Source organism: Tamandua tetradactyla, chromosome 8 (assembly GCF_023851605.1).
Source record: "Tamandua tetradactyla isolate mTamTet1 chromosome 8, mTamTet1.pri, whole genome shotgun sequence".
In the NCBI taxonomy this organism is placed as follows: domain Eukaryota; kingdom Metazoa; phylum Chordata; class Mammalia; order Pilosa; family Myrmecophagidae; genus Tamandua; species Tamandua tetradactyla.
Genome location: NC_135334.1, coordinates 47,705,775 through 47,731,536, shown reverse-complemented (window position 1 = coordinate 47,731,536; position 25,762 = coordinate 47,705,775). Strand labels below are relative to the sequence as shown.

Here is a 25,762-nt window from a genome sequence, read left to right as displayed (position 1 = left end):
TAATTTGATCCCAGAGTTTATGGAAAAAAATAACTGCACATACTCAACATGCACATTTAATAAAAATCTGTTTCAAGAGAAACATATCCAATAAACACAAGTTAAGGCATATTTAACTGTTCGATTAACTTCAAATGTGCGATCTCTTTGCTTTCCAAACGCTCTCAAATAAAATTGAAAAAAAAAAAAAAAAGCAGCAGCCCTACTGCAGGGAAAAGAGGCTTGAAAAACAACTTTGATTGGCACTTGGCCTGACCCACAGAGGAAGAAAAACAGTTTTTGGACAAAGAGCACAAAATTTGAGCTTGCTTACTTACATGATTTCTTTCCTTTTAGTATATAAAAAACAATCCCAAAGTGACCTGTATTTAGGGAAATTGCCTAAAACCGGTACCGTATTCATCTTAGTCGTTCGGTCCCGACGCATTTGCACAGCTCAGCAATTTTAATTCATTTGTACTGGACAAACAGGAGCACCTCAACTAATGTTTCCATTTAATCGAATGTAGCACTAGAGTCTGGAGAAGAATAAATTAATAATATAATTATATTTGATTATAACAAATTTAACAGCAGGGCTGTTAAAGTCTAATCAAAAGGTCTTCTCGGTCTAAGGCGACGTTTTCCACCAAAGCCCCCTCCCCCACAACGGAGCGATTAAGCCAAGTGAGCTAAACAATAATGGAGTAAACTTTCTATCTGTCACTCTGGGAAGCAATAAGCTGATCGTGCATCTGATTTTTCCGGGCAAACACTGGGGTGGGAGTGGGGGAATGTTACGGAGGGATAGCCCAGGTCCAAGTCAGTCTTCTCCTCTCCTCCCCCTACCCAAGCCTAAGGAAGTGTAAGGTCGAATAGCATTTCCCATGGGCATAAAGTTCAAGATACTTTAACCAGTTTCTTTAACGACTGAATTATAGACATAAGACGACCAGCAACAGAATTGAAAGACGGGGGTCCTAGAGGATGGGCGCGCAAAGCAAAAGCAACCTAGTAACAAAAACAACACCCCCAAGAGTTAGCTGGATCAAAGAGAGAGCCAGGTTCCTCAAGACCAGACCAGACTATTCGGATTTCACACCGACCTCCATCAACAGCTAAACTGCACCGGGCGGTGGATAGAGCCGCCGGGACCCACAGAGGAGGGAGTCCTCCCTCCCTCCGCCCCACAGAGCAGACCAGGGGTGGCAAGGTAGGGAGTCGGGCGGAAAAAACAGACCACAAGGTGCCAAAGGAAAAAACAAAAACAAAAACACCCAGGAACTCCAAACCCTCGGGACTAGCGTCTGTGCCAATGGAGATTAAAAAAAAAAAAAAAAAAAAAAAAACAGCAGTCTCAACCCTCCACCCTAAATGCACGCCCCCTTTTTCGGTCCGCGAAAAAGGTTAGGGAAGGTGCCCAGGGCGGGATTTCAACCTCGCCCCAAGGGTGCGCTCCGGGGCCGAGCAGCCCGAGCCCCGGCCGGCAGGAAGCGCCCCTCTCGGGCCGGACCGCAGGCAGAGCCCATACCTTCCGCAGCACTTTCCGGCAGTTGGTACAGAGCAGGTAGTTGGCGGCGGCCGTCGGGCTGCTGCCGCCCCGGTTCATCTTGGCTGCGGCCGGCTAGGGCAGGGGCTAGCCGGGCTGTCACAACGGCCGCCCGCTTCGCTGCGGGGTCGGACAGTCCCCTCAGCCTCTGGCCTCGCTCCGGCCCCAGCCTCCTCGGGGAGGGATGTCGGGAAGGGCGGCGATGGCACAAGAGCTAGCAGCGCTGCCCGGGGCGATCACTGCGGCGGCTGCCGAAGCGACGGCGGAGACGGCGGCGGCTGCTCCTCACCGGCCCGTTGTTCCGCGCGTCCCCATCCTCTAGTCCCCCGCCCCCGCCAGGCTAGGACGAGCAGCCGCCGCCGCTGCCGCTGCCACCGCCGCCACCGCCGCCGCTGCTGCAGCGCCTCAGTGCGGCCCCGCCCCCGCCAGCCCACCACCTTCACCACCTCCACGCTCCGGGACCGCCCCCTCCCGCCAATCGGACAGCTCCGACCACGCCCCCGGAGCCCTAGCCCGCAGCCAATGAGCAGCCAGAGCCCTGCCGGGAGCCGCGCCGGCGAATGGCAGAGGCCGAGGATGCCTCGAATCTCTGGGCAAGTTAAATTTATCTCCAAGGCTCAGAAGTGAGGGGAGATGGCGGGTTAGTTAGGTGGCGAGCTGGGAGGGAATATGGGTTTGTGCTGCTCCGCCAATAGGAGAAATAGGGCGTGCTATATGCAAATGAAACAGAGAAGCCCAGCCCCTCCTCTAAAGCCAGCCACGCCCCCTTTCCTCTCTCCCTGCAGAAATGGTGAGAAGAGTGAGATAATTGCTGGGAGCTAGAGCTCGCCTGAGGATTTAAGGCTGAGCTAAATATTTCTTGATCTCTTGAGAAAGGGAGGCTAAAACGTTTTTGCTGTCAAGGCAGTGGTTCGCCTTTCTCTCAAGTCAAAATCTAAGCTTAGCTGTAAAGAAGACTGCAGTCATGTAGCACTTTGCATCCAGGGATCTCGAAGAACTTTATGCATCATTTATCGTAAGCCTTGTTTTGCAAAAAGACCAGTTGGCTTGGGAAGGACAGTAGGATATAGATGCTTGAAGTATATCCATACAATCAATTAGGGAGTTTGGGGGGGGGTGAGGGAAAGACACAAAAACGCTGATTTCCTTTATTAGAAACCCCTTCTCGCAGTCCTCTAAGCAATGGAAAGTTCCTTTATTTCTCCAGCAAGAAAGGGCCAAAACGACAGTTTTGTCTTCTCACCCAGAAGTCCTTTCTGAAGCAGCTGGTCAGATACATGCAGAGCACAGAGCACTGCTCGGGAAGGAAGGTTCAGAGAACAAAACTGCTATTTAAAACTATTGAGATGGACCTGCCTCTTCCAAAGCTAAAAATGGTGAGTCAGGATTTTAGCGTCGCGCTCTCGAGGGAGGAGGCAGATGTAATTGGGGAAAAAAGCTCTGACTGACGGGAGCGTGGGGTGGGGGTCGGTCCGGGGGAGAGCCTGAGGGGGCCAATAACGTGCTTGCCGGTAGAATACGGGTTCTCGACCCTGGAAGCCAGAAACCTGCACCCCAGTGAGAACAAAGGCAGGCGCCGAGCGAGAACGTGATTGGTGCCCAGTCCTCAACGGCTATCTCCGGGCCCCCGAGATAACTTGCTTCGCCCCAGCTTCCCTGCCAGCCTTGGCTGTGACCGCACGGCACTGCGCGTTATGACATCACCTGTTTTCGCTCTTTAGAACGGGATCAGTATTCTCGGCTTCTCCTTTTTAAAGGGTCTGAGGTACCTAGGAAGGCCTGTAGTTTGCGGAATCAATCTGGAGATGATTTTAAAAATGGTTTCAATGGTTTGCATTTATTCCTTTTCTTCTCTTCCTTTTCTCTTTAATTTAAAGAACTAGACTGGTTTTCTTAGGGATTCAGTGTGGTGTTGTGATGCAAAATCAGAAAGGTACACTTGGAGGAGCTAGCAAGTTTAGCATATCAAAGCTATTAGGCCAAACTGTGTGGTTAAAACTGCCAATCTCCGCGTTTCTCAACAGCTGCCTCCTCTCCATCCCTTTCAGAGACCAACACGTATAAACCTTGTCTACATAAGGAACAAAGGAAATGGAAATCTGCCAGTGTCAGGTTTAAAGAGATTAAAATACACTGGGAGAAAAGCACTAAAAGATCTAAGTTATATGGCTGGGTAAATGTGTTGATCCATTTGACTAGTACCCAAAAGTCATTGATGCAGTGTAGACACAACCTAGAATAGCAAGGATGTGGGGAAATGGTAAAATCAAGAAAATTCAGCAAAGGGATAAATTATCATATGCCCTTCAAATGCAGACCATCAAGAAATCCAGGGAGGAAGTCAGGAAGGCACAGATTTCCTGAGACCTGAAACACATATATGTCCCCATTTGGTAGTCAATTTCATGGGCTGGTTCTATCTTTTAAAGCAGGTTTAATAAGAATAAGTTTTAAAGGAAAGGAGAAATTGAGCAATTAAAATTAATTCTGTGCAGAGATTGAACTTCTTAAATAGTATTGCAACTTGAAAGTGTTTCTATCATGTTGGAATCTTCTGATACCCTTTCCTTTATTTAATAGCTCAAATCATTTCCCAGTGAGGTCCTTTGAGTTCTTCAATAACTAAATCCCTGAAAGATTGACCAAGAGAGTCCAGACCTCTGCTCTATAATTAAGATTGCTAGATGGAGGTTTGAGAGGAATATCTTCATTGAGCCTCAGCAAATGACTCTCTCCTCCAAACTTTCCTAACATATGTTGTCTATGGTGCCATCTATTTGGCAGTTAATCATGTACTGCATTGTGACATTTCTTATTCTGAACCATTCTATATATGTTATGTTTCTACCCCTGAAATCCTCAAGGCCAGTAACCCATTCTCAAGACACAACTGCCACTCTTTCTTTCTTCTGGTCCTCACAGTCTCAGTCCCATCATACCTATTCTCTGCTCTCATATTGATGTCCAGCTTCCGAACCCCGCCTTTCTCTTCCAGCCTTCTCCCCGCCTCCCTTTCTTTCCTAGACAGCCTGCATACCGAAGGAAATATGACTTAGACAGTAAATGATTTACAAATCCAGAATCATACTGTTAGTTAAGAGGGAAGGAGACAAAAACCAATTCTTCTAATTTTGAACAGAGCAAAGAGAAACCCCACCCCCTTTGATTGTCTGATATGTCTAGAACAATGAAGAACTTCACATAAATAGGATATGGGTAAAAAATGCAACCACTATTGAGAACTGCTTTTAAATTTTTAAAAGCAAAATTAGGATTACTGAATGTTTTGCATCATTTCAAAACCCATATTATGTCATGATTATTTTTGTCTTAAAATATTTTTAAATGTGATTTTTTTTAAAACAAGGAATTCATAAAATTGCATGGTTCAGATGTACCATAACATTTATATTCTGTTATAGGACACATAGATTGTTTATAGTTTTTCATGCTTGCAAATAACGCTCTGATAAACTTCCTCATACATAAGTTTCTGGAAGCATCTCTAATTCCTAGTAAGGGACTTTTTAATTAAGAGTTTGAATTGTTTGTAAGACTCTTGATACAGCTTGCTAAAATATTTTGTAGAAAGGTTTAGCCAATTTGTACACACACCACAGTGACTAAAACACCGGTGAGAAGAATTTGAAAGCACAAAACTGATCTGTCACTTACCTAAGGCCCATCAAAAATCCATTTGCCTCTGCCTCTAATGAATGTCCTCGCCTTCCTTCTGCTTGTGATTTTTTTCTCCTGTTTGAAAGATCTTTGGTAGAGTCAAGGGTTTGTCAAGATGTCCATGATGTGGCACTCATTCCTCTTCTTTAGCATTAAACTCAGTAATTGAAATGATAGGTTTAAACTCTGTTTTCTCAGTAGACTGCAGACCCCTTGAGGGCAGGGATGGATCCTTTGTAACCTCAGCTCCCAGCTCAATCCATAAAGAGAGCTTTAAAAATCCTGGAGAAATTCATGAGTTTTCAATTGTACTTTCCATACCTTCTTCTTAAGTGTGTCTTTTTGAATCTCTAATAGCAGTTACAGTATCTTATAAAAGGCCCCCGATAAGTATTGTGATTTGAGTGGTTCAAAAAAACTATCACTGCGGATGGGGTTCATGTCTTTATCAGTCAATTATTCCTTTTCTGTCATGGAACAGATTAACTATAATGGTTTATGATATCTTTATGAAATCAACATTCTTGCCACAAACCAAGGGTGTAGGGAGGGATGGGGAAAATTTTTTTACATCTAGCACTTTTGAAAGAAGGTACCCTGTTAATGACGTGCTTTGACTTTTGGACTTGAAATTGTTTACTTCTCTAGATACTGTCATTCTTACTGACTGAAAAATGGGTCCCTTTATAGTTCCTAAGTAAGGATTCAATTGAATAAATCAGTTACTTAAAATATTTTTTAAAATTCTGTTTCTTTGAACATAGGTCATTTCCTAACATTTTACATTCTCAGACTTCTTTTTCTTTCTCCAGGGGCATCCAAAGCATTTGGAGTCAAGGGAAATTGCTGCATTATTTACAAATTTGCAAATACTGTAATTTGTTTCTTGCACAGAGGAATTTGCACTTCACACAATTGTAAATTGATTGCTCCCTTTGAGCTCTTAATTAGGCTCCCGCTATTTTTTTCCTATGGTCCAAGACCAATACAATCACCAAAGGAAATATAGAGAATCTAATCCAAGAAGGCTTTAGTCTCCATCCACTCCCCTTCGCAATCCCTCAGTCCCCTACCTTCTACTAAGAAAATTATTCTTACTGAAGCATATTTTTCAAAAAACAAATATCCCACCAAGCTCCAAATTCCTATCACCTTCTCTTTTTACCTCTCTTCTCAGTTTTCTGAATGTGACCCCATATAAAGCAGACTACAAAGGAGAGGCCTACAAATGTGGAGGTTTGTGGTTATTTGTTTTTCTTTCCCGTACACAATGTTGGCCTGCACGTGTTTTTTTTTTTTTAATTGAATTACTTTCAAATATTTACAATTAAGGAGATTTAACACCAAAAATCTAGATTTCCCATTTCTCTTAGGGAATTATCAGATCTGGCCATACCGCGCTCATATTCCCACATGGCAACCATCTGTTGGAACCAGTACCTGCTACGCCGCTTTAGAATTGCACTCCCTAGTTTGTCGAGGTTCCCTCCACTTCCTAGGGGACATTTTTTGTCAAATTATTTACAATATCTTCTTTTTTTTTTTTTTTTTTTTTTATAATTTAAACTAGAAGTTGTTACAGTAGAGTCACATCATATGCATATTTAACTTACTTGCATTTAGTTTATTTAATTTCCACTGTACATACATAGTAAAGAGTGAGGAAGAGAAAGAAAAAAAGCAGTTTGGCTAGTAAAGGATAATTCTAGGTGCCATTCCACTCAGGGAGCTTATAGGCCAAAGAGTGAGACAGAAAACCTGAATCTATTGTTTGCACAATTGGTCTTAGTTCTTTTTTTTTTTTTTTTTTTAATTTTTTTTATTAATCAGAAAAAAGAAAAGAAATTAACACAACATTTAGAAATCATTCCATTCTACAAATGCACTCAGTAATTCTTAGTATCATCACATAGATGTATGATCATCATTTCTTAGTACATTTGCATCGATTTAGGAAAAGAACTAGCAAAACAGCAGAAAAAGATATAGAATGTTAATATAGAGAAGAGAATTAAAATAATAATACTAATAATATATGTATATATATAAAAAGGAAAAAGAAAAAAAAACAAAAACAAAAGATACAAACACACAAACAAACAAACAAAAAACCATATTTCAGGTGCAGCTTCATTCAGTGTTCCAACCTAGTTACATTACACTTAGGTATTATTGTGCTGTCCATTTTTGAGTTTTTGTATCTAGTCCTGTTGCACAGTCTGTATCCCTTCAGCCCCAATCACCCATTATCTTACCCTGTTTCCAACTCCTGCTGGTCTCTGTTACCAATGATATATTCCAAGCTGATTCTCGAATGTCGGTTCACATCAGTGGGACCTTACAGTATTTGTCCTTTAGTTTTGGGCTAGACTCACTCAGCATAATGTTCTCTAGGTCCATCCATGTTATTACATGCTTCATAAGTTTAGTCTGTCTTAAAGCTGCATAATATTCCATCGTAGGTATACGCCACAGTTTGTTTAGCCACTCGTCTGTTGATGAACATTTTGGCTGTTTCCATCTCTTTGCAATTGTAGATAATGCTGCTATAAACACTGGTGTGCAAATGTCCGTCTGTGTCTTTGCCCTTAAGTCCCTTGAGTAGATACCTAGCAGTGGTATTGCTGGGTCGTAATCCATTCTGCCATTCTATGTCTTTTGATTGGGAAATTCAGTCCATTAACTTTTAGTATTATTACTGTTTGGATAATATTTTCCTCTACCATTTTGGCTTTTGTATTATATATATCATATCTGATTTTCCTTCTTTCTACACTTTACTCCATACCTCTCTCTTCTGTCTTTTCGTATCTGACTCTAGTGCTCCCTTTAGTATTTCTTGCAGAGCTGGTCTCTTGGTCACAAATTCTCTCAGTGACTTTTTGTCTATAAATGTTTTAATTTCTCCTTCATTTTTCAAGGACAATTTTGCTGGATATAGGAGTCTTGGTTGGCAGTTTTTCTCTTTTAGTAATTTAAATATATCATCCCACTGTCTTCTAGCTTCCATGGTTTCTGCTGAGAAATCTACACATAGTCTTATTGGGTTTCCCTTGTATGTGACAGATTGTTTTTCTCTTGCTGCTTTCAAGATCCTCTCTTTCTCTTTGACCTCTGACATTCTAACTAGTAAGTGTCTTGGAGAACGCCTATTTGGGTCTATTCTCTTTGGGGTGCGCTGCACTTCTTGGATCTGTAAATTTAGGTCTTTCATAAGAGTTGGGAAATTTTCAGTGATAATTTCTTCCATTAGTTTTTCTCCTCCTTTTCCCTTCTCTTCTCCTTCTGGGATACCCACAACACGTATATTTGTGCGCTTCATATTGTCATTCAGTTCCCTGATCCCCTGCTCAAGTTTTTCCATTCTTTTCCCTATAGTTTCTGTTTCTTTTTGGAATTCAGATGTTCCATCCTCCAGTTCACTAATTGTAGCTTCTGTCTCTTTAGATCTACCATTGTAGGTATCCATTGTTTTTTCCATTTTTTCTTCTTTGTCCTTCACTCCCATAAGTTCTGTGATTTGTTTTTTCAGATTTTCTATTTCTTCTTTTTGTTCAGCCCATGTCTTCTTCATGTCCTCCCTCAATTTATTGATTTGGTTTTTGAAGAGTTTTTCCATTTCTGTTCGTATATTCAGCATTAGTTGTCTCAGCTCCTGTATCTCATTTGAACTATTGGTTTGTTCCTTTGACTGGGCCATATCTTCAATTTTCCGAGCGTCATCCATTATTTTCTGCTGGTGTCTGGGCATTTGATCAGATTTCCCTGGGTGTGGGACCCAGCTGGTTGAAAGGTTTTTCTGTGAAATCTCTGGGCTCTGTTTTTCTTTTCCTGCCCAGTAGGTGGCGCTCGTGGCGCTCGTCTGTCTGCACGGCAGTCGCCCGGGAAACCACGCGTGGAGGCGGGGGTCGCTGGCCGCCGCGGCTTGGGAGAGTGCCGGTCCTAATTGCCCAGCTGGCCCGAAACGCCAAGCGTGACGGGAGGGCCCCGCTATCCAATGTTCCCAGTCAGACCGGGGAGCCACGTGCGTGGAGGGGACCCCAGTCGCCAGCCGCCCCGGCCGGGAAAACGCGCAACCCTCGGGTATCTCACTGCAGCGGATTCACCCTGCCCGTTCAGCCGTTCCAGAATGGGGTACGCTGTCTTTTTGGTCTCTGTCGTGACTCCGGGAGCTGTTTCGTATTGTTTCTGTTTCTTTAGTTGCTTTTCTGGAGGAGGAACTAAGACCCGCGCGTCTTACTAAGCCGCCATCTTCTCCGGAAGTCTACAATATCTTCTTGACCCTTGCAGGATTTAGTTTGCCACCTCTATAAACTTTCATCTAAATTACTGATCCACTGATTTTCACTCTTACCTTTAATAAATGTGTCATGTGTTTGCTATAGCAAGGGTTGAGGAAAGAGGCCAAATACAAGGAACATCATGATATATATAGCAAGATAACTGAGCTATTTATGTATACTGTGAAATGCAGTCCACAACGGGAAAGTCAGTTGTCTACCCAAGAAGGAACTACTCTGTCCTTTCTCTGACTAACCCCACTCCTTATGCTAACTCTACGCACATCTGCATTCTACTTGTTGCTTTAGGAGAAAGGAAATATAGGGAGTGTAGCAACAGTGGAAGGGAAAGGGTGCCAGATGCATTGTGGGCATTTGCTGTGATAGGCATTATTACATAGGCACTAAGAGCCCTAGCTCTGGAGTCAGACAAGGATTTTGGTACTGAGTTGCCTCAGATTAGACGCATGACTTTGGGCAAGTTACTAAATGTCTTTATGCTTTAGTTTCCTCATCTCTAAAATGGCATAATAATGGTACCTATCTCAAAGAGTCATTGTAAGGATCAAAAGAGATAATGCATGTATAGTGCTCAGCAAGGTGTCTGGAACATTGTAGGGCTCAATAAATAATTCATTGTCAGCTGTCACAATGCAAAGGATGCTGTGTTCTCTGCACATTGTATAACATTGGTTTATTTACTTAGCTTTTCTTTATCTCAGTTTTCATCATCTGTATAGTGAGGATATTAATATTACTTAGTCATAAAGTGTTTTGAGGATTAATTGAATTACATTATATAAAGCAGTAAGAGCATATATGAAATAATATTTAAGTGTTTGCTGTTATTATATGTGCTATGGTCAGGAGACTTTTTCACTTACCTCTGTTTTAATGAAGATCTTTGATGTTTGAGATACTTGTTCTCAAGGATAATGTGGGGTAGTAGCTATTGCAATGGACAGAATGTCAGGAGACCTCAAGTTTCGTTCAGTGCTGCTCTGGACTATATGATCTTCGGCCTCTGCTTCCTCATCTGTTACATGTGGAGGGGTGATTAAATAGCATCAGAGCCAGAGCTAGGTATATGGGGACTGATGCTTATATGATATTTATTGGGGCCTTCTTTAAGAAAAGAATATAAAATTATGAATGCAAAATTAGTTATGAAAGTGAGCATTTAAAATCAGCAACAAAATCATGACAAATCACACATTTAAGAAAGCTTAAGACAGTCATAAAATCTCAAAATGCAAAAAAAAACAAAAAAAACCAAACAAACAAAAAATCTTAAAATCCAGATAAATAGAGAAATTTTAATTAATTAGCTGCCTAACGTAACTCTTTATTACTTTTTTCTCATTACATTATCAGAGCTATATAATCTGAGTTCCTCTTCATATGAAAATGACTTTTGTAATATTATCTTCAATAGAAAGAATAGAATGATAATTGAATTTACCTTTAGCATGTATTTCCAGGGTGTGTCTCCTAGAACACATAGCCCTACACTTATGGATCATGACGGCTGATGAATGGGCATGGTGGGCCATGGGACATTTCCAGAACCCATTCTTACATGGGGATAACTAGAAATAACAACCATGTTATTTTGAAATAACAATTTCAAAAAAACCTGAAATTTGAATTAAAACATGGTCATATATATTGAACATATTGCTAGGACCTCTCCCAGGGATTTGAGCTGTTAATCATGGACCCTAAAGGGTAAACTTCATTAAATGTATGGTTGATCCGTGTTTGAATAGAGAATTACAAAGACCTCGTTGAGCTCTAAAGTTCTGTGTTTCTGTTTTGTCTTAGTATCTCCGTGAGTATCTAGTGTAAACAGAGTGTAGGAGAAGTAAAAGAATTTCTTTAAGAGGGCAGGGAGAAAGTAAAGCAGCTCTATTCCCAGGAATCCCTAGAGTTGTATTAGTCTTCTTTTGTTCCCTCAGGAACTATTTTTCCTGTTAGCCTGTTAGTTTCCTTGATTCTTGAAATCCACTGTCCCAAACTCTGACTATCCCCCTCTTACAGATGAAGAAACTGAGACAGAGAAATATATTTTAGAGAAAGATTGCTGCGAAATATGCGGATTGTCTGGGTGTTCAAAAGGAGAGTGGATGAATAAAGTAGAAAATGCCAAGTACTAGTGAAGAGTTCAGAAGTAGAACCTAGTTAATGGAAGCACAGAGGAGTTATAATTCGAAGACACAGAAGTCTTAGGTGCCATTGGCATTCTAGCAAGGGTTTTGTAGGGAATCATTCTAGCAAGGGTTTTGTAGGGAATCAACGTGTAGATCTGGGGTGGGATTGAAAGGGCACCCAGAAGGGAACAGTTTTCAGACCCTCTGAATGTGCCTCTGCTACATCCTGACTTTGAGCAATTTAAGAGATGAGTCTTATTCATTTGAATATTCCAGTACTTTGGAACATAAGTGCTCAAAAAAAACCTTGTTGAATGAAATGAAGAGCTGGATTAGTTGTTGACTAGAAAGCAAGTGAACAAAATCATTTTTACCAATAAAAGTCTTAGAATTCTAATAATATTTTCACACAAAAATAAATTTTGACTTTTAGCAAGAAGAAACTTTCAAAGTTCACATGAACGATAAAGACGGCAATTTCAAAGATAAAATGTTGGCTTGAGATGATGCATTCCTACATGAACTGCAGGCCTGGAATTGCAACAGCATTTTGTGAGATGCTAAAAGGCTGCAAATTCAGAAGCATATGCTTTGAAATATATGCTGTCCAGATATTCATTTATTCACTCATTTAATTATTGAACACTTACCAAATAGTAAGCCCTGGTGTTAAAAATAACAAGAGACAGACTTATAAACTAGTAGTGAGAACGAAGTATAATTTCTGCATTTGTTCAGTAGATGAAGTTAAAATGGAGACTCAGGAGTAGGGTAGAGATTATTAGCAAAGTTGTTGGAAAGGTCTTTTGAGCATTATGCCTACAACTGCATGGTAGCTTTGGAGATATGAGATGCAGAATTCTTGCTGTGTTTCGATGCAATTTACAATGTCAACAGGAAGACAGAATTAACACCTATAAGAATTAGAGACTGATACAGAGAATAATATAAACAGTATATGCTGAAATCACCTCCTAATCCCATGTTCACTACTTAATTCATTCTTGCGTTCATGTATTCATTCATTCAGCATGTTTGCAGAGTGCCTACTGTGTGCAAAGTGATGAACATGAGAGTTGAGTTCTTATAGAACTTAAAACCTTGCAGAGAAGATGGGCTTTAAACAAGTAATGTTTGGTGAGTAATATGGGAGGGAAAACACAAGAAAGGAACATATAGCAGGGGAATCTAACCTAGCTAGGTATCCCTGAGGAAGTGAAATACATATAAACCCAGGTAGTGGGCTGCCCCTAGTTTCTGACAGTAACTCTCATGTGTTCCATCTCATAGGTTCTTTCCATTTCCAATGCTCATGTGAATGTTTCAGTTCCCTCTTTTGATATGCTCCAGTTACAAAACTCCACTGAATCCTGGCTTTTTACATTGCGGTAGACAAATCTTCATGCTGGAAACAACCTCTCCTTTCCTTCCTACTCAAGGCACTTTCTCTATGAAAAATTAACCAGAACTTTAACCTCCTTTACTTGATTGAAGAATATGACTTAGCATCATTTTCTTACACTTGGCATTTCACACTTGGCCCACCAGTCAATCTTAAACCGTTGGGCTCCACTGTATATAAGTTATACATATGCGCCATTTCTAATATGTATTTTTATATTATCTCTCTTAAAACTATATAACTTGAAGATAACCCCATATCTAATCTGTATTCTCTAATCTCCGGTAACATCCATGTTAATGATGATAGTCATTATTGATATGTTAATAGAAGCAATCACTACCATTTACCCAGTGCTTACTAGGTGTTAGTCAATATGCAATAACCGGCATATATTATCTTGCCTAATATTTACAAGAACCCTGTGAAGTGGTTATTATTATCTGCATTTTATATATGATTTATTAGGGTTAAACAATTTTGTCAAAGTCACACACTGTTACTGCAAGACAGAGCAGTGAATGGAACCCACATTCAGAATGTTTTGCCTGCCTTGGCATTGTACAATCAGTCATTATTGTAAATATTCTTTGTAATAATTCTCTGTATTAGATTACCAGTCTGTGAGATCTACTTTCTTAAATCTCCTATTCATTCACAAAATATAGCTTGGGCACTTCTAGTAATTGGATCCATATTGAAATAAATGCAATGGTAGTGGATAAATAAGTATCCACTATTTCCTATTCTAATATTTTCTTTTATTGTTTGTTGGCTTGTTACTCTGAAATAAGATAATTGGGTTATCCCTGGATGTCAGAAACACTTTTGTTAACATTTTAAATTAAAATTCTAAATATTTTGAGATATGAGTCTGAAGAATCCTAGAGGGGAAGGATAGAGGAAGGATGCTGCTGTGCCAAAGATAGTCCAGATCTGTTGTGATTAGCTAAGATTAACTTCCCTAAGAAATAAGGTGAATATGCATGTTTTCACTAAATTGGTCAGCAAACTTGAGTTATTTACCACGCCTCCCCATTCATACCCACTTGCGAGGAAATTTGCCTGCTTATGGCTTCTTTCTTTATAGTTATGTATACTCTCTGCTTTCCCTGCTCTCAGATGAATGGACCGAGAGGTAGACACTTGACTGCAATGTTAGTTCCTAAGTCTTCTGTAACAAGTATGTATTCTCTTGCAGTTCTGGGGACTAAAAGTCTGAAATCAAGGTGTCAATAGGGCCATGCTCTCTTTGAAAGCTCTAGAAGAGAACCCTTCCTTGCCTCTCTCTGGTGTCTGGAGGTTGTCAGCAGTCCTTATTCCTTGGCTTGTATGTGCGTCTTTTCTATCTCTACCTCTGTCATTACATGACATTCTCCCTGTGTGCCTGTGTCCAAATTTCCTTCTCCTTATAAAAGCAACAGTCTCTGGATTAGGGCTCACCCCAACCCAGTGTAATCTTATTTTAGCTTGATTACATCTGCAAAGACTCTATCTCCAAATAATGTCCCGTTCATAGGTTCTGAGTGGATATGAATTGAGTGTGTGGGAGGCCGGGGAGGGGGCGTTACTATTTAATCCAGAACAATGGTCATTCTGTAACCTGGCCTACCATCTAAAATGTAGGCCAGGATTAGCTAAAACGATAATCTGGACTATTAAAATTCCTTTCTTGGAAATTTGGCACTGGGAAACCAAACTGCTAAATCAGCAGCAAAGTAAGGTTGTAAGAAGATGCCATGAACTATGTATGAGTTGAAACTATGAAGGCACAGAACAGATAGAGAATAAGGAGAGAGGAAGCTGGTTGAGAAAGGAGGATGGGACAATGCATAGAAAAAAGCTAAAACACTGGTGTTTAGAGTTGCCTTAAACCCTGGCACATTTCCAATTCCAGTCCATTTCTTATACTAATCCCCCTCTCCCTTACCTAACTCATCCCCTTCCCCTGCTATTTTTGTGAAATAATTTGGGTGGGTCTCTGCTATTTCTTTCAATCAAAAGAGATTGAAGTGAAACAATCTTCCTTCATTCCCATGTCAAATAATCAAAGCTATGGAATATTATTGTTTGTTCTCATTAGCGAATGGATGTGAAAGGAAGATATTCTAAATGAAAGCAAGAACTTACTGGGCTTACAAAACCCCATTTTAGTTTTTGTACATAAAAAAAACTTGCAGTTTACATTTCATTAAGAAAGTCTGCCCTGCAAAAACCTCATAGGACCAAACATTTTAGAACCGTTTTTTGTTCCTAGGCAGAGAATGGAGATCAGCAAGCCATTACTCAGACTACTTCTCCTCTCCAAGTTTAATATTAAAGTGATTCTAAAATGTCTACGCTCTCAGTTGCCTGTGAAAAACACTATGAGAGAGAAAAGGCTTTCTCCTTTTCCACTTTTTAGACTTCATTCAGACTTAATGCCTGCTGACCCAGTTAATGATTTTCTAGAGTCTATGGACTAAAAAGATTAAAATAAAGCAAAAACAAATAAAAATCAAAGTTAAATTTCTTCAAAAGTTCCTAAGAACCAAGTAGTCAAGACACAGATAAATTGAATGAGCATGCCTTTGTGTCAGGAACCAGGTTAAAGATCACTCTGGCAATCTTTATGACTTATAAAGGAGGAGACTGGGCATATCGTAGGAAGTCATTTGTTTTGGAAATATACACATGTATATATGTTCCAATTTGAAAGAACTTGGCAGATGTAGAATATACCTAAACGACTGATCTTTTTGTTTATGTCAAAGCTAGTCACTAGCCCTGTATTTCCATTCCTGTTGCATCATAGTTCTTGTCTGTAAAATCAGTAATACTGGGAAAAACCCGCAAGAGACACTTCCTTTTCTTTCTGAATCTCTCTCTCTCTCTCTTCTTCTGCTTTGTACTGACCTTTTTCTGGCTCATGTTCAGCAACCATTGAACCTATTTTCTATCTTATATGTGAAATAGTTCTTAGGATTTGCAAAGCCCTTGGAAATGATGCTGCATTTCACCTTGCCCATGGGAATCATCTTTGCAGGTGTGTCTTCCTACACCCTTGGGAAATTTACTTGTTTGATGAGAAAGGAAAGAAAATGGTGCCTCTCCCTGAACAATGATGCTTGGAAGGGTTTTGGTTGTGTTGGGCTTGCTGTTGATGAGATAATTCTGCTGCTATTTCTGTACATATGAGACCTGCCACTTCATAATTTCTGTTTCTCAGTGAAGACATCTAGAGACTCACATGTCTATGGGGAACTAGAATGCTGAGGAATGGAAGAAAATGGAAACATTCTGCTATCCTACAGGTGTAAGTTTAGCTATGATCTGGGATATATTATCTCATTCCTCTGTAAGGACAAAAATCAAATTGTTTTATTTTTTTTCTCTACTTTGATATTATATAATAGTCACTGTTCAAAAACTCTTCAAATTTCAGTTTTTGGTATTTTATAGGGTTTTGGGGAGGATGAAATGAGAAAATTAGAACAGTGCCCCTTCCATTATGAACACTCAGTAAATGTTAGGTATTATTGTTATTTTAAAAGGTCTCATAAGCAATAGATCTTTTCAATAGTAATTAAAATTTACTTGAATTTAATGACTTAGGCTCCCCAATGTCATTTACCAAGTCAATTTATTTTGATTTAAAGAGTCTCAAGTGCTTGATAACGCTCAAGGTTTATCATTAAGCCTCTTTATTGCACTTGTGTTTGCAAAGTACATGTCTGCCCTCTATTATTTACTCTATCCAATCACACTCTCAAGGTAGTCAGTTTCAGAGATATTGCTCAAATAATGAAGAAGCTAAGATCATAGAGAGATTAAATGACAAGATATATCCCTCATTCTAACCTCTCTCAAGATGAAAGAAAGACAGTCTTCTCTAGAACCTGGAATTGAATGTATATATAGATGAGTGTGTGTGTGTATGTATGTACAGTTTATAGGTCCTGCTCTCAGCAAAACCTCTTTTTTTCTAAACTAGTGATAACCTTTATATGTATGGGGTCATAGTTGTTCCTTAAATCTTTTAACTGAAGAATTACAGTTTTCCAGTTAATAAGTTTTCTGGCCATTGCATGACAGAGTGTATATAATTCATGTTTAAGAGCTGGAGTTCTGAGGTAGAGTGCCTCAGAGTTCTTTAAGAGCTTTGTCTCCTAGCTATAGCTGATAACTCCCAGGTTTACTCTGCCGAAGTCAACTATCTTTTGTGATATGCACAAAATCATGAAAGACGATAAATCCAATGGATTTTGTTTGACTCCAACAAGAACCTAACTATATTATAAATAGGTCTAGTTTCTGAAAACATAGAGCTGGATCAAAAGGGTTCTCTGGGTAGTGAAATGGGTAGGATACGTAAATTGTCAACCAAGCCACAGGTTCTGTCCTCTGCCTTTTACTATTGCCTCTGTTTATAGAAGACTATTTGGAGTCTGCCTTGGTCATCAGGCAAGATGCCTTATTTGTTTCCTGGCTGTTTACAAAAGCAGGGACCAAGGCTCCAGGATATTTACACATTGTCTATCAAAGCAATCACTGGGAAAAGAGATAAGCAATTCATCTAACAAAAATATTGTGACCTGCAAATTATGAGTGCCCATGAAAAAGGTCACTGCATTACCAGATCATGAGTAAATGATTTTGTTCTCTTGAGCTAATGATGCAGCTCATTTTGGTTGATTTCACCTTCCTCAAATGTCATGAATACAATTTCTGCCTTTTAACTATAATTTTTAGCCCACTGTGCAGTAGCATCTGAGATGAAAAGGAACTGAGACAAAGTGTGAGGTGAGTCTTCATGAGAACATCAAGAAGTGTTGTTCCCCTTTTTTGAAGAACTAGCAGGTATTTCTTGACATACCTTGTTCTCTAGAACAAGGATGAGGTTCTAGATGAGGAGGGTGATAGGTGGAGAAAGATTTTTCTGGGTGCCAAAAGCAGAGAAGGGAAGACCTTAGTGTGTTGGTATCATAGTTCTGTAGTGCTGATGCTTCCCAAAGTTGCTTCAGAATGAAGGCCAGCAGCCTGCTCCCCTAGAGAGGACAACAACCTGGGGTGAGCAGAGGCTGTGGCCTCATGTGGCCAGCTCCAGAACCAGCTCAGCACCATCTCAACTTTGCTCGCTCTTTCCTTTGGTTTTAGGGCTTCAGCATCTTCATTCTACCCCTATTCCAGAGTAAACTCAGGTGATTTCCTCACAGCCACTGATCCCAATGATACATGAGTTATGCCAATTTTGTGTCAATTCCATTTCTGTATCTCCAAAAGCAGGATCAACAATATTAGATTATTTCAAAACCTTTTAATGACACTTGCATTTGGCTCTGTCACTTATCTAACCTGCTTCCAGTTTTTCATGTTCCAGTCTTCCATCCCTTTTATTTATCTGCATCTTTTCTACATTGTCAGCCCTACTCCATGCCACCTGCTAACTATAGCGAACTTCTAAATCCTCCTACCATTGTTATCACGCTCAAATTCACCTCAGAAGTCACCCAGATTATCCTGGTAGCACAACAGAAGAGCCTAAAAATATTTTGCTGTGAAAAGCCCAAAGATGATCTACCTAAGCACAGCTCCATTTCATGAAGTTTATGCTCCTGGCAGGGGGAAATTATGGGTGGGATTTTGCTTAGACATTCCTTGGCCATTGTGTGTTTAATGTTGCCCATGCTTATTCAGCTATTGTTTAAGTAAAAGAAGGAAAGTGTGCTTGAGGAGTGAGGGTGGAGACATAGGTGGACCACAAATGTGGTCGAAGGCTTGCAGGTTACTTCTGACCCTGTCCATGAACAGAATCTCAAGCCCAGCTACAGCCTTCTTAAAGCAAAGATCATTTTCTTCATTAGACCATAAACTCCATGAAAGCGTACATCACTGTCTGTTTTGTTCACTCTTATATCCCAATGCCATTGAATGAAACCTGTCCCATTATAGGTACTCAATAAATCTTTGCTTTCTTACTTGATGAAGTTATCATCCTAGCACTGCATTTCAACAAAGCCCTTCTCCTTGAAATAGCACAATATCACATTGGCACAGCACAGTAGATTTTAATATGCTAATTGAAGTATACAGAAAAAAAATCATTGTATTTATATCATGGGGCTTTGAATAAACATGAACATCTGAGGTCTAGAAGTATATTCCAGAGAACAGTATTAGGAACAGAGTAGAAATGTAGTAAATTTTAAGCAAAATCTTAAGCAAGAAAGGTAGTAAATAAAGAGAAATTTTATTTGTCTTTTTATTATAGAAATGTGAAATCAATGGAGAGTTTCCTGTTTGCGTGAAACACAACGTATTTTTTGCAGGACTCTAATATTACTATTCCTAAAATAAAGGGATTTGGAGTTGATATGGCCCCTTCCAAGTCTAAAAAGTTATGAAGCTATGACTATAAATGATGAATAAATCATTTTAAAAATGGATAAAACCAAGGACTTTGTCTTTGGGAAATTGGTCTAGCCTAGAGCAAAGAATCTTAACCTGAAGTCTGTGTTTATTCTGCCTCGAATCTTCAGAATTTCCTAAAACTGTGTAAAAACCATTGGATATGTGTGTTTTTCCTCCCTAAGGAACAAGGACCCATTGCTTTCATTAAATTCTCAAGGTAGTTTGAGAACCCCAAAACTTTAGAAACCACTGGATTATAAGGTTTTAGATTGTCTCCTTGTCAGCTTGGCAGAACCCTTTCTATATATTAGGCATCATGCTAAACACTTACATATATATTACCCCCACTTAATCCTACCTTTATAATACAGCTGCCTTTCTGAGAAGTAAGTTAACTTTCTCGAAGTCATAATAAGTGATAGAGATGGGATACCAATTCAGACTGAATCAAGATTCCATACTTCTACTAATTACTTGGGACTACCTTCCTTTTGCGTAGATAATTCATTTGGCAAAAACCAGAGCCTTTTCTAGTCTTAGCCATCATTTCCATCTTTTAATCATCCTTTATATTTACATAGTAACTGCCCACTAAAACATCCTAAAGCCTCACCTCACCCCAAGCCATATTCCTCTATGGAACCAGGCCTCTAAAACACAGAAATGGGAGGGGCAACACTCTCAGACTTTTTCCACTGCACAACTAGGCTTCAGTAAGCATCATTTCATTTTAACTGTCTAATCTAGGCTCACGTCTGGCTACATGGCACAAATGGATAACCCATACATTTGGAGAAACTCCAAGAAATCCATCCCAAGCACTGAATGCTCCTGGCCCTTTTCCAGAATTTTATTAACGTTCCACGAATTGTGATTCCAGGCACATTTATACTTTGGCCCCCAGGATAATGGAAGCCACAAAGGAGGCAGAAATGAAAATGTCAGCCCAGCTGTGTCCACAGTGTAGGCCAGCAATTGCAGTGGAACCCACTGCCTCTTAGATCACCTGAATGTAGCACATCTGTGCTTCCTGCAAACCGGGTCACAAAGTAATCTAGAACCATTTCCTAGATATGTCTTGACTCACTGTAAACATGGCATGCTACTTACCAAGAGCAACTAAGATTTTAATAAGCAGTAGAAAAAAAACTGTAAGTCAACATCAGAATTCTGGTGAACTTTGTAATTTAGGTATCACTGTCAGTGTTCAGGAGCTAAATAATCAGAACTGCATGCTAAAGTCTGGAGAGGCAAGTAAAAAAGTCTCTGCCTGAGGAAAAAGGATCACCCAAACCCCTCTAACTTATTTCAGATTCTGAAGGACAAACAGGATGCCATGTCACTGCAGTGGAAAAAGAAACTCACGGCACAGATGACACCAGAGACTCACAGCTTTGTGGGGTCATGACAAAAGTTCAGACCATCACGTGGAGAAAAATGAGTGAGCCTAAGGAACCAAGTCGCAATTATGGGTGACATAAGGGATTGAATGGCATGACAACCAAGATATGACCCATCTCCTCAGTTTCTGCTTCTTTTATATTTACAGACCCAGCCATTGATAGCAGCCACTCATTTGACCCGAGGTAATCTGTTATGTCTTCCAAGCTCTGAAGGTGCCGATTTCAATGTCTGCAAAGTTGCATTCATGCTAGGTTTGAAACTGACCACTCCAGGAAAGTAGATACCTTTTCTTTTTCGGGTATGCCAGGGGAAATTTTGGATTACTTCAGCAAAAATAACCTTTCTGCCAATCTGCATTGTAACTCAGAGAGGCAGCTGATGAGGTTAACAAGAAGAACTGATAGTCATGTAGGAGCTTGGTTAAACTGTTTGAGTGAATCTTTTTGTATCTTTATTCAACTGTATGGACGTAGGCTCTTTTCTTACAGTACTCCTCACCTGCTTTGTGATTGTTTTTCACTTGGCTGCCTCGTCTGTGTGATCATAGGCTTCATGAGGATGATTTTCCAGGTCATCATGTCCTCAATACAATAAATTTTTCTTTGAAGAAATGAATAAAGTTCATGCAGAGAAGTCCTGTAATCTATATTAGAGAAATGGTGCATTTTTATCAGGTTAGTAAAATATGGGTTGAATTCCTCAGGACTTTTTAATAGCCAGTGGTGGAAAACTGAATTTATATTATGTGTTAATGTAATGTTGAATACAGTTATGAGTTTTGGAATAAAAATCAGGATTCTGGCTGATGCAGATAACTGCTCTTTTGTCCTCCAACTCTCATTCATACTTCAAGTAGCTTAGTTTTAGTCTGGAAAATCACCCCCTCCTTCTTTCTTGGTGCAGGGGCCTCCTCCTCCAGGTACAGTGGCCCCAGGGTGGTCTGTGATTCTCTGTTCCACCAGAGAGCTGCCTTTCCCAGACCACGGCTTTTGTTTATCCACAGTCCCAGCTGGCCCTGTCTGATGAGTCCAGGAGCTCTGGGAAGGATGCCCTTCCTTTGCTTTGGGGAGAGGTGAACTGGAGCTGCGGGGTCCATGGCAGGGAGCCTGACACTGAAGCCAGCAAAGGAGAATAAGGGGGGAGGGAAGAAGAAGGAGAGAAAGAGAAAGATATGGATGGGTCCTGAAGATATCATTAGATACATTAAATCGTTTCTTTTTTTTTTGTCATTTACCACAAAATTAACCCTACCTTCTATAGGGACATGTTGTATTATTTTCTTTTTATATTCTTAAAAGAAAGAGACTGTTTAGGTGGCTCTTAGAGGAAGTAAAGTTTGGTACATTCTGGTCTTGTTTGGAAATCCATTGCCCGAGATAGAGTTTTAGTTCTGGAGCTACAGATAACTCAGAATGTAAGTAATCTCTCTTCCACCTGACAGCTCCACATCAAGACAGCTCTTATGCCTCATTTGTTTGTTATTCAGTAATGATTTATTGAGCACCCACTCTATGTCAGCACATCAATATTCTCCAGGCTATATTGTTAGGCCATTCTTTGAACTATTCCTCATATCCTGGGGATTCTGGGTCAATATTATGGGGTTCCTTCCTTGGAACGAGTCCGCTGTGTCAAAGCATCCCTTTGTAAATATGGCCTCTGGAGCAGGACTTGATAACATTATTTCATTTGTGTCAAACATTTCTTAAGTGCCTACCATGGGCCCAAGCATGAAGGATGCTGTGCTCAGAGGACTCACTGCCCAGAAGGAAGAGACTGCCAAGTAAAGCAAGTGCAGCACAGGGATTTCTAGTAGAACCCAAATGAGGGAACAACCAATCCTCTTTGGAGAGAGGAAGCCTGGAAATGCTTCCCATGCAGCGGAAGTGAGCCTGGAGAAGTGTGTGGGCCTCTGCCAGGTGGACAGAACTGGGAGAAGGCATTTAGGGAGAGTCAGTAGCCTGAGCAAAGGCAAGGAGGAATAAAAAATGTCTAGTGGGTTCAAGGAACTGCAAAGGCTTTGATAGGGCAGGAGTGTAGGCGATGAGATAGGAGAACAGAAGAAGAGGTGGAGGCAGAAAGGTAGGCAGCAATGAGCTTGCACAGGGCCTTGAATGCTATGCTGAGGAATTTGGAGTTGTTTCCTATAAGGCTAGAGGGAATCTTTAAAAATTTAAAGAAGGGGACAATATGTTTAAGTTCACATTTTGTAAGATACTTTAAAGGGGTGCAGCGCAGGGCCTGGGACCCAGCTAGGTGGTCTGGGTTGAGGGATACAAAGGGATTCCATTAAGCCAATGGCTGTGAGGATGGGGAGAACAATGGGCAAGCCGTGCTGTGGCACTGTTCTGCTCCACGTGGGTCAGAGGACCAGCAGAATCAGCATCACCTGGAGACTTGTGAGAAATACTTGCATTTCTCAGGCCCCATGCCAGACCTACTGAACTAGACTCTGCAGGTTAACAAGATCTCCAGGTCACTCATAGGTACATTAAAATTTGGGAAACACTGACCTAGGTACATGGGACACTGTGGTGAAGATAAAGGCAGTCGTGGTCCTCATGAAATTTATACTCTAGCAGGGGAGGCAGCTATGAAACTCTTACTTGAAATTGTAAACACTGGGATAAGTGCCACGAGGAATCCATGGGGGACTATGAGAACATGCAATAGAAGGAGCAGACCTGGGCTTCAGGTTCAGGAGAGGTTTCCCTGGGTGAGTAAAAGAGGCCAACAAGAGTGAAGCCGGTGAAGCAGGTGGGAAAATGTGTGTGTGTGTGAGGGAGAGCTGGGGAGAGATGTATTCTGTGCAGAGAAACCAGCACCTGCGAGGTCCTCAGGCTGAAAAGGGCACCAGGGTCTTGGAGGAAGTAAAAGAAAGCTGGAGTAGTGTATGAGCAAGGAGGTTGCTGGGAAGACCCAGGTAGGCAGGGCATCAGGGCCCGCCTTCTAAGCCATGCAAAGGATTTTTATTTTTATCTTAAGAAGGAAATGGGAGGAGAAAATCCAGAGCAGCATCAAGAGGAGGGTATGCAAGAGAAGAATTGACAGCCTTCTGGGATGTTTCTGAGCATAGCTAGTTCTTGGGGGAGCCTCGTGCTGTAGACTTTTTTAGCCGTGACTCCATTTGAGAAAGATTTCGTGGACACATGCTATGTATTAGGCCCTATGCTAGGCAAGGGAGAGATGTCCAAATATGTAAGTTGTGATGCCTGCCCTTGAGGAGATTACTGACAATTTAGAAATGACATTAAAAAAATTTTTGCTTCATTAATGGAACTTATTATAGTCAAACCAAAGAACTCCCAGTTAATCATTCTCTATGTCTTCTCATATGGACTGCTCCTGAGCCAGTTTTCCCATCTCCTGTTCTTATATATTTGATTTTTTTTAATATAAATTTTACATTTTTCTTGGTTTCAGGCCATCCTCCCAGCCTGCTGTCTTTTTGAATCTTGTTTCAGTTGTCAATTCACTAGCTCTCTTCCAACTTTATGCCACTTGCAGAGCTGATGAATGTCTCTCTTTGTTCATTTTGGCTTCTGCTTTAAAAAATGTGGTGAAAGTTCTCAGAGGACCCCTGAGCCCCTTCTCATGGCAGTAGCAGTGTTCCTTCCAGGTGATGATTGATCAGTGTGTATAGGATATCACACAGTATTTGTCTCTGGAAGTTTCTCCCTATTTGGTAGAGATAAGTGCTCTATTTATAGGCACCCATGACACCTGCAAATACTTAACATCACAGTACTTGTGACCTTACACTTTAATTTTGTTCTGTGTCTAACTTTCAATATTGGGGACACTATTTTCCCAACAGTGAGCACAGTGCATTGCATAGGCAATAAACATTTAGTGACTTAACCTGCATGCTTTTTTATAGACTTGCAAAAATTATACAAAACAACCAGTCTGTTTGATACCTTTAAAAGATTGGAATAAACCATTTAGCCCCTCAGCTGTTCCTTAGGGCTGTGACCAGTTTAGCTCTACATGAGTTAGTAGACTGGTCCACAGTATCATATGCTTTGTTCTCTGGAACATCCCCTGGTATTTCACAAAAGTTTTTAGTCTCTTCAGTTTATTCCTGATGTTCTACAGGTGGTGCAATGAAATCAGGGGAAAAGAGATCTGTATATATCCCTTTATAGACAACACTGATTCCCAATTTCCTAAACATGACAGTCAAAAAGGCCCGGATTTTGCCAAGAGAACTCTTGTAAACAGTAATACCGAATATAATAAATGCCACAGTTTAATTTGGGAAATTAATTTATTGATTAAAAAAAGCCCTTTTTTTGTGGCAGTCATCCTCAGATATTTGTAATTTTTCATTCTATCCCCTCATGTTTCATTTGGTTTCTTTTTGTTGTCATTGGTACCCATGAATTCCTTACTACATTGTTTTTTTTTCTTGTATCTGAATTTCTATCAGTTTGTCTAAAAAGCAAAAATGCTTGGTATAACATTTTTTGAGACTTTTCTTCATACCATGTCCCCACTCTATACTATAGATTTTACATGCCTTATCCTATTTAACCTTCATCTATAAGAGGCAGCACTATCCTCAGTTTACAGAAAATGAAATAGATGGGAGGTGTTAAATTTTTCACACATTTCTCTGGGTTTCCATCCCTCCTCCTAGTCTGCTGGTATGTTGCAGAGCTGAGGTTTGTATGCAGCCTAATTCTAGAGCCTGAACTCTTAACTCACCACGCATAATCTCACGAAGGCTCCAGAGACTAGGATTCCGTGCTTGGAAGGGTCCTTAGAGATCACCTAGCTCAGAGCACACTGTATGCCTGTGGATATGATTCACTCTGTTATTTTCTGGGCAAAATGAATTTCTCAAGGGTGAGAACAAGTCAAGTGGGAAGGATGGGTGGAGTTGGGGAAGGGGGTGGTGGTTCTAATTCTGGACTCCCTAGAGAGG

At 40.5% G+C, this 25,762-nt stretch overlaps 1 protein-coding gene and 1 long non-coding RNA gene across 9 annotated transcripts in view; one reads left to right on the top strand and one right to left on the bottom strand.

Annotated features, from left to right (window-relative positions):
- The window catches only part of SESN3 (sestrin 3), a 76,771-nt gene extending 75,061 nt beyond the window's left edge, over window positions 1–1,710 (bottom strand). For 2 of the 3 annotated variants that reach the window (XM_077113204.1, XM_077113205.1), the window contains exon 1: window positions 318–1,309. Coding sequence is in view for 1 of the 3 variants with exons in the window: in XM_077113203.1 (XP_076969318.1) it covers window positions 1,511–1,588 (78 nt within the window). In the remaining 2 variants the exon portion in view is untranslated. Of the gene's footprint in view, window positions 1–317; window positions 1,310–1,510 lie in introns of those variants that run through there. The other variant, XM_077113203.1, reaches the window with a different exon arrangement.
- Window positions 1,711–2,178: 468 nt separating this feature from the next.
- On the top strand, window positions 2,179–22,625 carry LOC143644341 (uncharacterized). Of its 6 annotated transcripts, none has more exons than XR_013156639.1 (4): window positions 2,179–2,543; window positions 2,776–2,904; window positions 16,247–16,333; window positions 20,741–22,625. It is a non-coding gene; the product is annotated as an uncharacterized LOC143644341 (long non-coding RNA). The 6 variants fall into 6 exon arrangements; XR_013156636.1 differs by lacking the exon at window positions 2,179–2,543 and adding an exon at window positions 17,770–17,820 and having other exon boundaries at window positions 2,587–2,904; XR_013156638.1 differs by lacking the exons at window positions 2,179–2,543; window positions 2,776–2,904 and adding exons at window positions 2,914–3,357; window positions 15,994–16,063.
- The last annotated feature ends 3,137 nt before the right edge of the window (window positions 22,626–25,762 follow it).